The 13,217-nt window shown below is 28.1% G+C and overlaps 1 protein-coding gene across 3 annotated transcripts in view; it reads right to left on the minus strand.

Moving 5' to 3' along the window:
• Window positions 1-13,217, minus strand: part of LOC111684605 — a 93,141-nt gene that overhangs the window by 74,100 nt on the left and 5,824 nt on the right. Inside the window, exon 2 of one of the 3 annotated variants that reach the window (XM_046950695.1) lies at window positions 1,743-2,056. The exons of the other annotated variants lie outside the window; for them this stretch is intronic. Within the exon in view, the coding sequence (XP_046806651.1) occupies window positions 1,743-1,748 (6 nt within the window). The 5' untranslated portion in view covers window positions 1,749-2,056. The remainder of the gene's footprint in view (window positions 1-1,742; window positions 2,057-13,217) is intronic. 3 annotated transcript variants of the gene reach the window in all.

Raw genomic sequence — 13,217 nt, forward strand, 5'->3', positions numbered from 1 at the left:
GACTTTTTGGTACTTTTTCGTTCTTCAAAAGGTATAAAAGGCTTTAAACACATCATGGTGAAGGGTATATAAGATTCGGCACAGCCGAATATAGAACTCTTACTTGTTATACCATAATTACGTCAAATATTCTGCTATCTCTTTAAAAATTGGCACAAATAAGTTTTATATAAGTAAAAATGACACTGCAGATTTTCGTAAGGATCGACCATATTTGACCCTAGCCCCCATACAAACCCCCCTTCAAAAAATGACTTAAACGTCTAAAATTGACTTGTAACCATTTGTATCGCAATGAAACGCAACAAAACTAACTGTTATTTAGAAATGTATCCTTTTCCCAAATTAACCGAGGATCGGTCCATATTTGACCTATATAAAGCCTCATTTAGAAATTTTAATTTTTTTGTATCAATAAATTGATTAAATATTTTGGAATTATTGGTAATATTCAACATAAAACTTTCTTTATAAAAAATAAAAATTTTGTAAAAAGTAAAAATTTTAAAAATATACTCATGGTGTAGGGTATTATATGGTCGGCCATGCCCGACTATACTTTCCTACTTGTTTTATAACTATATACGTGGTAGCAAACGTAGTTTTTCTAACACTGCTTTTTGATCATTTTTCCATACTTTGGTGGTGAAAAATTGTACATGCTGCCACCGCCAAATATATTATAAATGAAGTTTTTCTGTTCATAATTAGCGCGCAAATTTAAGAAACGCCATTGAAAGTGCCTCCGAAACCTCTTTCACATGATAAAATCAAAATTTCATATCATTCCTTAGCGAGAAACATGAAGCAGCCCCGAAAAATGAGAAATGGTATCATAGAATGAACTAAGCTTATATTTTCCTCTGACAAATAGCACCACCCTAATAAACATACATACGCTCATAAAAAGCAAAGATACCATTTTAGCCCTTAATTTTATTATTCTGAATTTTTAGAGGCATTTGAAATTATGTTTGTTTGTTATCCATGTCTTTTGATCAAATGAATTTAATTTTTAATTTTTTGGTTTAATTTGTTCTAAAACTACATAAATAAAAAAAGTTTATATCTTTGAGAGTTGACTTCCAATTTAATTAATTGGATTGTTAATTTAAAACACAATCTAATAATATGACTTAACTCGCTATTTATACGCGAGTGTGGTAAGTATTTGCCTTCAATGTCATCCCCAAGTAAAAATAATGACTTAAAATGTTATTGTGTAAGTAAATTTTTGCATATCAACCCTTTTAATACAAGTTTTTGCTGGGTTGTTATTAAATTCTTATTATTAGAATAAAAATTAAAACTTGTAGGATATACGAGAGTTTCATTATTATTTTCAGCGTACAAATTTAAATAACATTATTTTTAAACTAACTAAATTTTTTACTTTGCAGATGCTATGAGATTTATCAAATTAAAAGTTAAAATTGTATTTATACATGTCAATACTTATGTCAGAAGGAATATGTTTTTATACTCTTTAAGAAAGTATTAGTAAAATGACATAAATATATTTTCATAAATATGTGTAAAGATAAGCAATTCATGTGTTATTTACGTTACGTGTTATAATCTAAAATTTTGTTAATTTTCTTTAAAGGCCCAAATTTTCTTAAAGTTTTTTGTACAAGTTTTTATTTTTGCTCTCTTTTTATTGACCTTGTTAGTAGAATTGTAAAAAGTTATTTCTCTTCATATCACAAGTATTTGGTTTTAAGTTTTTTCTTATAACTTACGTGCATTTGCAAATTTCATGCTTCAAATCATTCTGCTACATCTATACTTTCGTAGTTCTTTAGGAACTATTTTATATTCAAAGTTACAAAATGTTTGTTGGTGTTAGAGCTCCAACACAAACATTCGAACACGTATTTACTCGTACATATACAAATACATACATCTGATGGATTTATACGAAAAATTGTGATCATACTCTCTGGCATTGTTATCAAGAAGTTTTTTATTCGCCATCTACTTCTCCTCCAACTTCTTCATCTTGTTCATGCAGTAGAGTGTATGCATCGTTAGTTACATTTTATAATCATCACACCTTTTGGGAAAAGTGACAAATTTGATTGGAAGAAAAACAAAAAGTATATATATGTATATATATATATATATATATATATATATATATATATATATATATATATATATATATATATATATATATATATATATATAATATATATATATTATATATATATATATATATATTATATATATATATATTATATATATATATATATATATATATATATATATATATATATATATATATATATGTATATATATGTATATATATATATATATATATATATATTATATATATATATATATATATATATATATATATAATCGAAAATAGCAAAAGAAATGGAAGACATAAATAAAATTTTTAAAGGAAGTCTATTTAAAACGTTTAATAAAGAAGAAATAACAACAATGCAAACTATAGTTTAATATAAATACATAAATCATGAAATTTATGTAATTCACTGCATTTTAATTCTTAATTAATAAGGTGGAAATCAAAACTTTTTATGTGTACATACATATAAAATATTTTTATAGCGTAACTATAGTATATATACATACATATATTCTTTGCATTCATTAATTTTGTTTCTTCGTCATAATTAAACAAACTGAGCGATAAATTCTAAACTGTGTATGAGTTTTACAAAATGCTTTATTTAATGTCTCTTTTCCTAATCTATGAACATAAGCAATGACAACATTCAACGCCACTTGTTTATGTGTTATTTTGATCCTTACATATATACAACACAAATAGAGTCATATATGTATGTACATTAGGGCGGTAAAATACCACAGAACTACTATGTTTCCAATAAGCAATACTATATTGTTAATTTCTTAACTGCTTTTATTACTTATTTTTATTATTTTAATAATTAAAGGGCTTATTGCAGTAACTTGGTATGCCGCAGAAATAAAATTTTAAGTTTAAAAAAATTCTCAAAAAATAGGAATTTTTAAATTTGTACTTTAAACACTTATATATACGGTCGATAGATATCATTGCAATCGAACATTTTCCAATAAGCAAGAACTTGGTTAGCAAGGAACAATTCTCTATAAAACAATATAAAAATATTGCAAAATTTTTAAGCAAAACATGGATTTAGCTCTTTTAGAAAATGTCATATTTATACAAAACTTCATGGAGTGGTATCGCTTTGAAAAAAAACAGTATCAAACAGCTTAGAAAATGTCATATTATAGAAAACTTCATGGAGTGGTATTGCTTTGAAAAAAAAAACAGTATCAAACAGCTTAAAAATACGAGTTTAGCGCTGAAATATATACATAAGGAGTGAGATCGAAAAATTCTTAACATACATATATGTTTATAAAAAAGAAACCACTAAACTTACAGCTTTATTTTTTTTATTTGATTCAAATTGTTATTACAATTTACAAAAAAAAATATTTTTATAGTTTTAATCACTAGTGATGAAATTTTAAACCCTTTTCGGAAACCCTTTCATTAACGTTTTTATAGTGCTTTCTGACACTTTGCTCGAACATGTAGTCCATCTCCGTTTAAAATCTACCACACTTTTGGACACCTTTTTTGTACTCTTCAATTCTCTTTTAACAAGGGCCCAATATCTCTCCACTGGCCTTAGCTCCGGGCAGTTTGGAGGATTTGCCTCTCTTGGTACAAATACCACATTATTGTTCTTGTACCACTCAAGAGCTTGTTTACCATAATGACAGGATGCCAAGTCAGGCCAAAAATAAGTGGACACATTATGAAGTCTTATGAATGGAAGCAGCCTTTTTTGTAAACATTCCTTGATGTAAATTTCGTTATTTATAGAGCCCGTTGTAACAAATGATTGGCTTCTTTTGCCGCAACTGCTATTGCTTGCCATACCAAGAACTTTCTGGGAAATTTTGTCTGCTTTTGGGTCCTAAACTTTTCTTCAACATTCCCTCGAGCATCAGCAACATTAAACTTTTGACCTGGAAGTTGCGAAAAATCTGCCAGAACATACGTTTCGTCATCCATTATGCAGCAAGAATATTTTTTTATAAAACTTGACTTCAATTTCCGTGCTCTGTTTTTGGCCTCTAAATTTTTAGCAGCGTTCCTGTCAGGAACTTTTTGAGCCTTGTATGTTTTTAAACCTGCATTAGCTTTAACTTTTCGTACCAAATAGTCCGAGCACTGAGCTAACCGAGCTGCTTTCCTACCGGATGTGTTGGGAGCTCTTTTGAAAATGCGTTCTATTTTTTGCCTTTAGAAACATCATGTGGACCATTCCTTCTACCTAAACCAGGTTTTCTATCAACTGACAAGTTCTCCCGGTGCTGTTTAATAACATTGGAAACAGTTTGACGCCAGACCTTTGTATGCTTGGCCTACTTTTTGTAAGACCAAGTTGGGTTTAGTTTAGTTGGTGTTTAATAACATTGGAAACAGTTTGACGCCAGACCTTTGTATGCTTGGCCTACTTTTTGTAAGACCAAGTTGGGTTTAGTTGAAAATATTTAATAATTTCAGTACGCACTTTTATATATATATATATATATTATATATATATATATATATATATATTATATATATATATAATATTATTATATATATATATATATAGATATATATATATATATATTATATATATATATATATATATATATATATATATATATATATATATATATATATATATATATATATATATATATATATAATATATATATATATATATATATATTATATATATATATATATATATATATATATATATATATATAATTAGATTACGTTAGTTAATAAGAGCACGCACCATAGCCATTAAGCATTCAAAAGAATTTAGCAGCGAAACTGATTCGTTTCTGTCTTTAAAAAAAAATTGCAACCCCCTAATGTTGATACAAACAAACATATGCACATAAATAAATTATATACATATGTATGTATGTGTGTATTTATGTATATGTGTATATACTGGACTTGTATTTTCATTCAATGGTATTTGCAGTTCGGTCAAGCGTAATTTGACACTAATGTTGTTAAGCATCTTATATGTAATGGATGTTTGTGTAGATGTTGAATGGATTCATATGAGTTTATATAAAAACGTCAACACGATTCTTCTTACAATGTTTATATCTTCTGCATTTTATTTGGTAAATTTATTGCATTAAAATTGGCTAACAAATTAAAATATATCGCCACATAAAATAAAAAATAAAGTACCATAATTTTTCATAGTTTTACAGGAGAAGCAAAAAACATTATAAAATTATTTCAGATGTAAATGCAATATTTTATTTCATTTTATTTTCAGAAGAAAAATATTATTTTTCGTTGTATTTTTCTTTAATAAATTTTTTTTTTGTTAAAGTGAGGAATTATTTTTTTCTAATAATCTCTATTTGTATTGAAAATGTGCAATACCATTACACGATTTCACTTAGCTCTCATAAAAGTGATTTTAACAGTTATAGAATTTCGTACAAGTTAGTTTTAAGCACCAAAAATTAAATTGTATTAGAATGACATACATCGGGTCATAAAATATTATACTCCCAATATAGGGTCCCTTTCAGAAAATGGCTTTAACACAACTGCCTGAAAACAGTATAAGAATTCGATTTTTTCGGCCATGCCGATTCTTCTATCACCACCATCAAATTTTGTGCCGTAAATTAAAGTAAATCCCCTTTTTTGATATATGCTGAATTTAACTATTCGAAATTAAGATAGACATTTTTTGCTATAAAACTTGTTTATGAAAAGCTTCACCATTATATTGTTATGAAAAATTCCGGTTAGCTCTAGTTTCCAAGGTTTTGAAAAGTTCGATTTTGTTGACTTGTGTTATTAGTTTTTTTTTTAATTTTAGAGTTAAAAAAAATTTTTGATGGTGTATTGAAAATATTTTGTGTAAATCTTTTTGATCGAAAGGCGCAAAATATTTAAAAATAGTATTTATATATGTTATATTTAAAAAAATGCAAATAATTGTAAAAATAATTCAAATTCAGAGCACAGTTAAATCTGAATCCTACGAGCTTGATTTATAAGGGAATGCAATTCTAAAATTATAGTTTAAAGAAATTAAATAGAGAGATGCTTTTTGATGCTAGGTGCATTTTATTTGGCCCACAAAACCTACAATTATTTAACTTTTTTGATTCCAACTTTTGTAGCTGTCGTATACATTCCTTATTCAGGGCACATTAACGAAATATGTATAAATAAATTAGCTAACCACTGTTGTCCCAATATTTGTATTTTATTAAGGGAAAATTGAAAAAATCTAGTGACAAATTTCAACATCCAAGTTCTAATACGTAAAGTAATGTCACACTAATAAGCTTGTAAATAATTTATCTCATTTTTAGGCAGGAAGTCTTGTGTATATAATTCTGTAAAAAAATATTTAACATTTCATCCTTACCGAAGTTATTAACAATTTAGTTCAATTTCAAAGGGATTAAGGTAATTCCATGAAGGGGACCTTATATGTGGACTTGTCAATAGCAAACAACCACCATCAACTAAAAAATTTTATGCAAAATTTCAGCTCTCTAGATGTGCCCGATTGGACTCTATCGTTTTTTTTTTTTTGGTGGGTATAAAGCCATTCGTACTTAACCGTGAACTGTTCAAACATTATTTCGTTTCATAAAACTGTTTGATATTTGTAGTATTTTAATCTAGAAACCATATTATTGCAAGCATATCAAAAACTGAACCATTAGAAAATGTCAAAATAATATAAAGTCAAAATGAAAATTGTATTATTACAGTAAAAAATAAAAAAAGGACAAAGACAACAATATAATAAGTAATTTTGTATACAGCCAATAAAAAAAATATGTAAAAAATGTGTGTATGGCTTATCTTAAAACTACTCACAAGATGCAAGAATGAATATTGAAGTAGAAAAGCTTGTTATTGAAAAGTTTAGACCGATAACTCATGCTCAAATAAAACCTCGCGCACGAATAAGTTTATATTGATGTGAATTCAAAAGGTATACTTTTTGACTTTTTACAAAGAAAGAGTACTGCGTATATGTGTGTACATACCTATACCTACCCATACCCATAACTTTTCCTTCTTCCGTTCTTTGTATTAAACATTTTTAAATGCCTTAAAAGCAAGAAAGAAACGATTTAAGATTGATTGAGTGTATTTACTTGGAATTGAATTCAATTGAATCGTGAATTGCAAAAAAATAGAAACTAAGGTAACAGAAGCTACACCAAAGAAATTAAAGTATAAGAGACCAACAACAAGTAAAATTACTTAACATGCTGTCTGGAAGCGTAGTGAATAGCAATCAGTCATTGTAAATATTCGCTTAAATCAGCGTTTACTTCTCCACAAATACATACACATACAAAAACTAACATAAACTTACTTGCAGTGTTTTATACACATATATATTACACTACAGTGCGATGTAGAATAGAGAAATAAAAATATTGTATGAAACAATAGGCAAAGTTGACACATTAAACAATAATGATCTTCATTATTAGCATTGTTATGGTAATTTTATATAATTTTTTTACACTCAGACAGTCTGTTAGATGGTTCGTTGGCTGGATAGGTAGTTAACGAATTGTTAGTTAGTTAGTTACTTAGTTAGTTAGTGAAAGAAACATCAATTATATTGTTCTATACATACATTAAACCATGTACCACTTTAACAAACGACATACTGTTATAATTTACTCATACATTCGTAGATAAATACACATAAATACGTACACACTCACATATTCACAAATTGTACATAGTAATAAAAAGTTTTATGTCGAAAATCCCATTGGTATTTTAGCTTTATATCACAAAAACTTTATTTCAATTTGTGTTTTTAGTGACACAATAACTGACAGCTCTTTATATTCAATGCTTCAACTACAATATCTTCCTCCACCTTCCGACCAATGTCAACTAACAATAACAACTACAACTTCCAAACATTTAGCCATCCAGTCGGCTAAAAGAAAGGACCACATTCAATCCTACTGCGCTGTATTCCTCGACATAATCAGTTTGTTTATTTTTTGATTTAGATTTTCGTGTTGTTGTTGCTATTTAAGCTGTTTTTGCGAAATTATAACAAACGAATGTCATCGCTTTGCTTTAGTTTTACACAACCACTAAGCGTCTTTCAGTGCGAGTATTAGGAAAATTTTAAAAACAACATTAAATAAACGTTAAACTCTCATTTGAATTTTTATTTTATTCTAAATATTCTATGTATAGTGTTTTTTCTGTTGCTGTTTCTATTCGTTCTACTTTATTTTATTTAATTTTTTATTTTTTCTGTTTAAGTTTTTCATATTGTTATTTAACATTTATTCGTTCATTCATTTTATTCATTCATTCATTCATACAGTCAGTCAACCAGTCAGTCACTCAATGTTTTTGTTTCTTGAGTGAGTGTGTGCGTGTGTAGTGTACTTGTATTTGTATGTTTTGCATCTACACCAACATTTGATGTTTTTTCTGTTATCGTTGTTTTTGTATTATTTTTACTATGAAGGCTTACGGAAATTGTTGGGTTTTTATACGCTGTTGCACAGGAAAAAACTTAAACACAACGTTTTGACACTAATTTGATTTTTGTCGCAGAGTTTTTTCAGCTTTTTAATATTTTTTGTGAATTTCTGCTATTTAAAAACCATTGCGAAAATTATTTGTAAATGTTAGTCAAACTTGAGAGCTGCAAAAACTATGTATCAGGGCACATATTTACAAAATTAATGCAAACGACAAGTCCTAACAAAAAAGGAGGGAAAACGAAAATTCTTAACTCTGCATTGCTACTTGCTTACATTACTTTATACATCTCTTCCTCTCATATTATATTATATCATTTCTATTATGTTCTTTTAGGTTTTATTTTTTCATACAGGATTATTCAACAAAAATGTGTTAAGGTTTCTTCGTCTCTTTCAAAAGTTATTTCTCTTTTCTATATACGTGTGTTCTATATATGTACCTGTAGTTTTATGTTGTTATGGAAAATAAAGCAACAAATATGGTGAAATATTGAAATATTTTTTGTTAATACAGTTTTGATGCAGTTGCATTTAGAGAATGAGGGAGATCGGTAACTAGAGAGCAAAATATGCAATAAAAAGTAAACATTTATATTTTTTATGTTAATGGTTTCCTTAGTTTATTTTTTATTTAATTCTGAGTTATTGGGAGTTCTGACCTCACACGATCTGTGTGAAAAATATCTAAAATATCTAAAAACAACTAGTTTTAGAACGAATGCAAAGAGAACCACTTCAGATTTTTAAAAAACAACCTTGGAACTTGTGATGTCGCAACTACTACTGGAACGCGTTCCTCGGAATATTTTTATGGTTCTAAAATACTTCTAAAGAATTTTAACTAGTTCTTTGATAATAGCTATACATTGATAAAAAAAATTTGTTCAATAATAAGAATTCCTCAACTGAAGTTCCATCGAAAATGTTAGCTTGGTTCATTTTAAGTTAAAGGATAAAAAGGTAGTTTTAAAGCTTTTTTAAATTTTATTTCCAAAGAAATGTGCGCTTTCAATCGCGTATCGTAAATTTTTGTTGTTTTTTAAACAACGTATTTCAATTAAACTGAAATATTTCTTCAATGATCGAAAGAAATCGTAAAGGTTTATATAGCTTATATAAATAAATATTGTGCACTTCTTTATTAAATGGCTAACACACGATCGAGGAAAAAATCGTATTATAGTAATGTTTGTAACATCAAAAAATATTGGTCTTACACTCACTTCAAAGTATACTAATCGGCTTATTAACTACAATTTAGATTTTTTTTTTTTGGAAAATTTTAAGAAAAACTCTTAAATTTAACACTATGATGGCGATTTTAAATCACATAGATTTACTAAAGTGAACTTATGAATTTTGCTTAATCTGCTTATAATTGCAGATTGCAGAAGTTTATAAATGATATTGTAAAAGTAAATCAAATAACAAATAACAGCAAACAAGAGCACATTTTGATTAATATTCCCAGCAAAAACTTTGTAATGGGTTGTACTTCCATAACCACTTACTTTTCAATGACTTTTTACTTGCCTCTACATTACTTTCAAGTACTTGAGTAATGACTTTCTTTTAATCTGAAATAGTACTTCTATTTCTATTCTATTTCTATTTCCGGCTTTGTCAGTTTGTTTGCACATTTTATTTAATTGCGTGTTAAGGGTTGTGTTTTATAAAAAAGAAAACAACATTAACTTTGTATCTAAAAACCGTCAAATAATGGTTTTTAGATACAAAGTTAATAACTAAGCAATTGAGTAGTGATTAGAACACTTAACTAACAAACCTGGTTCGTATTCTCACTATTTATACCCTACAACACTATTAAACGTCTAAAATTGACTTGTAACCATTTGTATCGCAATGAAACTCAACAAAACTAACTGCTATTTAAAAATTAATCCTTTTCCCAATTTTACTGAGGATCGGTCCATATTTGACCTATATAAAGCCTCATTTAGAAAATTTTGTTTTTTATCAGTAAATTGCTTAAATACTTGGGAATTAAGGTAAAATTCAACATTCTTTATGAAAAATAAAAATTTTAAAAATATACTCATGGTGTAGGGTATTATAAGTCAGCCATGCCTGACTATAATTTCCTACTTGTTATTACTACAAACAAAACCATTTACTCAACAACTTCTTTGTAAACAAAATATACTTCTTTAAGCAAGCGTAGAAGTACTTACCTCGAATGACATCACCGTGTTAAAGTAATCAGTAAAAATGCTAAAGAAGAAGTAGTGAAAAGAGGTTTTATTAGCATTTTAATTTAATGTAAGTTTTTCCTGGGATTATAATGAAAAAACATCGATAGCAATTGTTTTATGTGTATATAATAAATGCTGATTTTTACAAACGTTCAAACGAGATAACACCGAAGTCACTATGTGTTCATATGTGCCAGAACAGAAGAAGTCTGTTCGTGTACACTAGAGGAGCCCAAAAATACAAATTTTATTTCAATGGGTCTTAAAACGAACGATAACGTTCTTGTAGTGCGTTTGTTCACTTTAACTGTACAGTAGAGGGGCCCAAAAAATAAAATAGTTTACTATATAGTTTAATATAACTAGATAACATTCTATAAATCAATTCTGCATGCAAAACAAAGACAAACAAAAAATGCATGTTTTCTAATATGCATATGTACATAACGTTCTTGTTATGTGCAAATTGTAAAATTTAATTCTAATTTAACATTTTTGAAGAAATTAAAAATGTCCTGTTGTTCAATTGAGCTAAAATTTAACGACAGTTATATGCTAATGAACAAAATAAGACCTGTTCGAACAAAATCTGTATTTTTGTGCCCTTCTAATGTATAGTTTCAGTGAATTGTTAAAAAATCCAGGTAAATAAAACTTAATTATCAAAAGCACGTAGCAATTGCTCTAGAAGAACGGTATATTTCTTCCAAAGTTTAAAACATATGTGACAGAGTATAATGCACATACATGAATGTGAACTAACCGATAAAGACTACCATTCCCACACGGACAGTACGTTGTCCTCATGCAATAAATGGACAAAAGTAGAAGGAGTAATCGTAGAAAAATAAAATTTAAAATCAATTTTTCAGAAAAATCGGAGCATTTTTACTTTTATTTTGGCAAAAAAAGATTTTTCAAAGGGAAGTAGGGCAAAACATGGCCCTATCCTTAAAAATTTTGGTAGGGGGAGTTAAGTCTTCTTTAATAATATTTATGTAGAATTTAAAAGTGTTAATAGTGTTTGTAAGTGAATTTTGACCTTTAAGTCGTTTTCTGAAGGGGAGTTTGTGTGGGGGATAGGATCAAATGAAGCCCGATCATTACAAAAATCGGTAGTGTCATTTAAAGTTCTATAAAACTGAGTTTTGTCGACTTCTGTTAACATAATAGATCATTTAAATTAATTATAAGCTAAAAGGCCCTATTTTGGATAATAATGGACCGATTTTAACAATTTTCAATAGGTTTCGCCCTTGGGCCAAAAGAAGCGGGTGTGCCAAATTTCATCTAATTATCTTCAAAATTGCGGCCTGTACCTTGCGCACAAGGTTTACATGGACAGCCAGCCAGCCGGCCAGACGGACGGACATAGCTTAATCGACTCAGAAAATGATTCTAAGCCGATTGGTATACTTTAAGGTGGGTATTGGACGAATATTTTTCTATGTTACAAACATCAGCACAAACCCAATATACCCTCCCCACTAAAGTGGTGTAGGGTATAAATATGTTATTTTTTAGAATTTGATGTCTCAACATGCCAAAAAAGATAATATCATGCGATATCCTTCGAAAACACTTTGCCTTTAAAAAAAATTTAAAAAAATTTTCGATATACGTCAATATAAAGTGTGCGGTGAAGTCAAATCCATAATAAGTCCAGCAGTTTAGTTTTGTACGGGGCAACAGTGGTTAGCTGTACACAGTATGGTATATATCTCGTTAATGTGCCCTAAATAGTACATACATAGTACAACAGTCACCAAAGTTGCAAAACTTGAACGTTTTTGGAGCGGTACTTATATAGAAAATAATTAAAATTATTGCGCTAATTGAGTTTTTTTTATTTTGAAATAAAAAATCAAATGCAAAAATTTTATAAACTTTTTAAAAATTTCGAACAATTTATTTTGTATGAGTTAAAATGCTAAATTAGCATTTTTCACTACTTCTTCATTAACATTTTAACTCATTATTTTAACCTGTGATGTCATTGGAAGCGAGTACTTCTACGCTTACAAAGTAGTTGTTTTGTTTAATATAATAATAAAAGGAGGCAGTGAGAATAGGAACCAGGGACTTCGGTTTGTTAGTTAAATGTTTTACTCAATGCACCACCGCTTAGCTATTTTATTGCGCGTCTAATATTGGTTTTTAAATACAAAGTTAATGTTGTTTTCTTTTTTATAAAACAGAATTTTTTACACGCAATTAAATAAATAAAATGTGAAAACAAAATGACAAAACCGAAAATAAAGTACTTCTATACCAGATTAAAAAAAGTCATTAGTCGAGTACTTCAAAGTAAGTAAAAAGTAAATGGTTATGAAAGTACAACACATTACCGAGTTTTTACTGGGAATGTATTTTAATTTTGGTTGTAAGCTAAAAAAACGGCAATTTTATCTAAACACATTTTGCTAAGGCACA

The sequence above is a fragment of the Lucilia cuprina genome, chromosome 4 (assembly GCF_022045245.1).
Source record: "Lucilia cuprina isolate Lc7/37 chromosome 4, ASM2204524v1, whole genome shotgun sequence".
Classification (NCBI taxonomy): Eukaryota; Metazoa; Arthropoda; class Insecta; order Diptera; family Calliphoridae; genus Lucilia; species Lucilia cuprina.